This window comes from Calonectris borealis, chromosome 7, assembly GCF_964195595.1.
Source record: "Calonectris borealis chromosome 7, bCalBor7.hap1.2, whole genome shotgun sequence".
NCBI lineage: Eukaryota > Metazoa > Chordata > Aves > Procellariiformes > Procellariidae > Calonectris > Calonectris borealis.
In genome coordinates this window covers 7,685,425-7,691,424 of record NC_134318.1, presented here as the reverse complement: position 1 = coordinate 7,691,424, position 6,000 = coordinate 7,685,425, and the positions used below count along the sequence as shown (strand labels likewise).

At 38.3% G+C, this 6,000-nt stretch overlaps 1 protein-coding gene across 1 annotated transcript in view; it reads left to right on the top strand.

The window, feature by feature from the left end:
* Positions 1-2,699: 2,699 nt before the first annotated feature.
* MYPN (myopalladin) overlaps positions 2,700-6,000 on the top strand; it is a 48,302-nt gene continuing 45,001 nt past the window's right edge. Inside the window, exon 1 of the mRNA XM_075154235.1 lies at positions 2,700-3,637. Within this exon, the coding sequence (XP_075010336.1) occupies positions 2,700-3,637 (938 nt within the window). The remainder of the gene's footprint in view (positions 3,638-6,000) is intronic.

Sequence of the window (6,000 nt, the reverse complement as noted above, 5' to 3'; positions counted from 1 at the left end):
TAGCATGGAGCTGCATCCCTCCAGAGATATTCTGAGAGACTGTACCTTCTATAATATCCCAGTAAAAGCACACACTGCTCTTTCTGCAGGCTAAGCCAGCTGCACGGTGCAGAGAAAAGAGCTGGCTATGGCTCTGCTTCTTCCCTTCTGTTTCTAAGTAGATACAAGGCAGCACACAGGGAGGAGGTCTAAGGCAAACTTGCCCTATGTCACAGCTATATGCTAGGTCTGCAGTTCATTCATGTGCGAGGTTTGTCTTCCAGGCTGTAAACTCCTTATGTTAGAATGTATTTAAACTCTTCAGAGTTGAAACTGTAGCTTTAGCTGTGACCTTTACAGCACATGGTATGCTATCAGCACATAAACAAGATAATATAACTCCTTAAACACGTTCAGCTTCAGCAAGGTTGCACAGCTGTTTAAGAAGTAAAAGCTGAGCAAGCAAAAGTAGCATCCATAGAGCCGGAACTTTAAGCCTCAAGGAGACCCCTTCGTTCTCTTAAGAGGTTAAATTACATACTCTGTCCAGTCATGAAACAGCTTACAACATTATCTCATGTGGGCTTCCCAAATCAGTGTTCTCTTATGTGCCACAGCTTCACTGAAACACTGTGCCAGATAATTTAACGCCAAGTGTTCAATTAGTATTGCAGACCCTGGCTCAGTACAGGGACTAGACTGGGTGCTTAGAAGCGTATGATTTATATGGTATTTTGTTTGTCATTTTTCGTACAGGCACAAACTTATCAATATTTTGGTTGGGTGCCTTTGTTGTCTTACTGATTTTGCTTGTTTCATATTACCAAAATAAAACAATAAAATCAATAAATCTAAAATGCTAAACATTTACATAAGAAAAAGATATATAAAGATAAATATAACAAATTGTGCCTCAGGCAGAGGGATTAAGTTTCAAAACGCACATCAGAATATGATAGCTTTATGTTCATTCATTGAAGAAGAATATAAACAGTTTAAATTGAAGTTTTGCTTTTTGTAAATAAGGAAGAAGGGCTGCCATAGAATCATAGAATCATTAAGATTGGAAAAGACCTCTAAGATCATCGAGTCCAACTGTCAACCCAACACCACCATGCCCACTACACCGTGTCCCTAAGTGCCACATCTACACGTCTTTTAAATACTTCCAGGGATGGTGACTCCACCACTTCCCTGGGCAGCCTGTTCCAAGGCCTGACCACTCTTTCAGTAAAGAAATTTCTCCTAATGTCCAGCCTAAACCTCCCTTGGCACAACTTGAGGCCATTTCCTCTCGCCACTCACATTCCAGGGAGAAATACTGCAGCAATATGAGATATTACCACCTCATTTGCTTTTTACCAGCCCTTTTCCAGGGACAACTGTCCCACTGAGAGCAGAAAGCCTTTCACAGCAGAGGTACCTTTTTTACTTTTCTTCTCTTTCTTTGGCAACTTAAGCTGTTACATAGGGCTATGAATGGAAATGGCTGAGGCAAGGGCACGCATGTTCCCTTCTCTTGATGCCACGACAGGAACAGAGCCTTCTGCAGTGCGACAAATCAGACACCTTGGGGTAGGAATATTTGCAGCCATCACAGCAAGACTTGCCAGGCCATAAATGAAGTAGGAGAGAGGTACTGTGCACTGCGTATTCTGAGAGACAGATCCAGTAAGTAGTCATGCACCTGTTTCAGTTTCTGTGAGGCATCAGCTCTCTGAAAGGTTGTGAAGAATATTTGTCTTATTTGTTTTCATATTTAAGCCACCTTAAGATGAGTGTGTTAATAGGATGTCTGAATCCTTCTACATTCATATGGCTCTTTTGTAAATAAAAGGGAAAATATTATGCAGAAGTACTTATTTAAGTACCAAAAGGGATACTTTAGCTTTGCTCATCAGGCATGCAGGTTAAGTATGGGCTTTCTGTTATGGGCTTTTTCTTGTTATCTGTGGTACATTTTTTCAGAATCAGAATGACCTAAGAATGATTTTGAAAGACCTGTAGTACAAATAATGTTCGTATCGAATAATGACATAATTCTCTACTTACTTTAAATAGTTTATTAGAAATAATGCTTAATTTAAGAAGGTATAGTACATTTAGCACCATTATTGTTTCCTATAATGCAATACCTTTAAGAATTTTAAATGAAAAATTGTCATTATAGAATATTTTTGTTCTTCTCCCCCCTTCTCCTTCCTCCTCTCATCCCTCAAATGCTTTTTGAGGGTTCATTTACTTACTACATCAGTGTCTTTCAGGCTAAATTTACTTAATTTAAAAGTACCGTTATTCTCTCACAACTTTCAGTTCTTGAAATATCCAGCATTTAATCTATCTGATGAGGTTGTTTCTTAGCTAAGAAACACACATCAGCAATGATAAAGATTTGACATTGAAACTCAGTTAATAGCTCTGTATTTGAAGTTTTGCCTGGAACAAAGTATAAATTACCACACTTGCAGTTGCTTTAGCTATTTAAGGCTACCAACGGTAGAAAGTGATAAAAGATGGATTTTGCTGGGTAAAGGCAATAGTATCTGGCAGTATGTACAGAAGCAGGCGTTTAAAACAAGGCTATCCTTACAAGTTAATATTCAGCACACAGACGCACTTCGAAAATGTTGTGTTCTGCTTTTCAGAAGCCTGTAATTGTGTGCAATCAAAAAATTTGCTATTGATAAGGTGTGGTCCTATTTGTCCTTTTTGTTGGCAGCATGCAAGACGACAGTTTAGAATCCTCAACTTCAATATCTCAACTTCTAAGAGAAAGTTATTTAGCTGAAACTAAACATCAAGGGAAGAGTGAAAGAAGCAGATCAGAACCAGCTTCTCATAATTTCCATTATGGCAACACTTCTGGTGATTCAGATGAGGTAGCTGCCCAAGAAGACCTTCCAGATCTCTCTGCCTTTTTGAGCCAAGAAGAGTTAGATGAAAGTGTAAACCTGGCAAGACAAGCTATTGACCAGAATCCACTGGAAACTAAACAGGATGAGCTTCAGGCACATTCACAGCATCCCCCAGATCAGCTGAAAAACACAGGAAAACACAAACAAATGGCCCAGTCTCCAGCTTTGAAAACATCAGACAATGGCCTGCACTCAAACTTTTGTCAGGACCATGTCAGAAATACAAAGGGCTCCAAAGGGAGCTCTCAAGACCTAAAGAAACAACACCTTCCTTCTGAATCAGAATCAAAAAAGGAATTCCTAAACAAGGCAGCAGATTTTATTGAAGAGCTCTCATCACTTTTCAAAGCTCACAATTCTGAAAGAATAAGACCCCGAACATGCAAAAACTACAGGAGCAAAATTGATTCTAAGAATAAGTCTGCTCAAAAAGGTAGCTCTAGCCTATCTAGCACGTCAGAAAGCAGAGAAAGGCTTTCCATTCCAGTACCTCAAGACTTGGAAAACAAAGCAGAGAAAACATTTGAACAAACAGATGATCAACAACCAGCAAACTTGGAATCTATCAATCAGTTAACAAGTGCAGAGCTAAAAACAGAGTCAGAATCTGCATCCGTATATTCTGATGAGCCTATTGGACAACCACCACGCTTTACTCAGAAACTGAAGAGCAGGGAAGTTCCTGAAGGAACCAAAGTGCAATTGGACTGCATTGTGGTAGGAATCCCAGCACCTGAAGTCAGGTAAACATATTCTGCACTTGTCATTTTGTATTTCTGTAACAGTAGGTGTATGCCTTACTCTTTCCAGATATTTTGATGCGTATGTTTCAGTAATCTGAAGGGCAGAAGTCCCTTCATCTTGGTTATTAAAATTGACTAAGAAAAAAAATTGCTTTCTTTAAGTCATACAAAAGGTTGCTTATATTTTAAGACAACATATTTTGGGACACGTTATTTCCTTTGAATTTTAGAGAACTGTTTTTAAATACTGAACTTCCATAATTAAAAGAAAGTGCTAACTCCTTAGTGAGAAATGTTAGTTATCTTTATGGAAATCAAGACTGATTGTGTAAACCGGCTAAAAACACCAATGGCTGTGAGATCTCAGGCTGATGTCTGAAGGTATTTGAGATGAGTGAACATATAGGTTCCTATAAACCAAAACCACCCATACATGAACATGAACATGAAAGGAATTCATTTAACTTATTATACAAATAACCAGGAACAGCTCGGTCTAATTCAGATTCTAACAACGATTCTGCTGTGACCTTAGAAAAAACATCCCCATTTTATCAGTATAAGACACCCTTATTAATTGATACTTATTCATGTTGTGTGACTAGCACGCTAATTCTGATGCTTCAGTTTTCATCTATGGATATCTATGAGGATTTTGAAACTTAAACAAGTAATATTTGCAAAGATCACTGGAGATGAAAGGAAATGTGAAAAAGCTACACTTCATTTGTCAACGACATCAGTGGAATGAGAAACAGATTACTGTAACATTTAAATTTATCTTGAAAATTCTTAGATCTCATCAGCATTTCTAAACCTAAATTTGTTCATGTAGAGCTCATTAGCCAAATTCACTTCTCAATTACGGTGGGACTGTACCAATCCAATAGAAAGGAAAATTCTATCCATCTTCTAGAGATGTACTATACATATTTGCATCCTAATATCTGCAGTATCATAGATACCCTTAGTCTAGATGGTTGCCTATCCTTTTATAAGCATTTTAGAAATCTGTGTTGCTTTTCTAAATACTGAAAAGAACTGTTTGCATCTTCAGCATCTAACTAAAGGACTCTGAGCTTCACAGATGGTCCACTTTTTCCAATTGTCAGCTCACTGTCTTCCTTATATACTTAGCCAATGCTGGGTACAGCACTACTACCACTTCTACTGCAGTCAACACCTTTTATCATCTTTCTCACTCAACTAATAGGCACTATCATCAAATGAAAACTCTCTCAACGTCCAAAGACAGAAGCTCCAAATATTTTTGTGTTAAGGAATCTTTGTCTTCCACTCCCTTGGATTTCTGGCACACCAGCTGCCAATTTTTCAGAAGGAAGAAGCTTTTACGACACAATATTAAGTAATTAGGAGCAAGGATCTACACATGAATCCTCTTGTTTTGGCCTGTCTGCAGTTATGGACAACCTTGTCAGGAAGACAAGAAGTTACCCAGTTACTCTGAACTGTGACTGCCAGACTATTTTGCCCCACTACTGCCTTTAGTAGTAACATGTAGGTTCTCAGTCCCTAGCAAGACCTTGATCCATGGTGCCACACAGGATCTCTTGTCCACGACAGTAACGTGAACTTCCAAAGGACTAAATGATTTCTTTACAGAAGACAATCTGTTCTAAAGCTGGGGGAAATACCCTGTTTGGGAAGAATATGCTTTCTACTATGCTTCACGTCTAAACTCACTGCTTTAATTAACAATTTTGAGATACTCCCTTGGTGGAGCTTATGCCATTGTAAATGTTGTATTGTGTTCAGCCCTTAAATTCATAGAGGAGTCTGCTCAAAAGAGAAAACAGTGCCAGAAATTTGGGGTTTTTGACAGAAAACAGACAGGAAATACCATCATCACCTAGATATTAGCACCACTCTCTGAAGACTTCTCTTGCTTATAAAGACTTTGAGACTTACTTCTCCAGGCACTTGCCTTGATAAATCTTTTTGATGTTAAAAAAGTCAGTAGGATCCCTGGACATGAGAAATAATTTTTTTCTTCTCTCATCATTCATAGTTTATAATACAAAGAAAACAACTGAAGTAGTCTTTTCTTATGTATATAGACCTGTACACAAACTGAATCTGGCTTTCTTTGTATTCAGAAAAGGTGAACACTGAATTGCTTTTTTATAGACATATGCTCCGGCGCACAATGTTAATTTTATGTATTTCTCCAGAAGGACACACCACCATCCTTATAACAGCACATCATGCCCATGCCATTGACACATACATAAAACTGACATGGTATTCATGCCATCTAAGTTTAGGTGTTTAACAACTATCTGAATTAGAAGCTGACACTATAAAGTCACTGAAGCCTCTCAAGGGCAGATCGGAGAACCTAG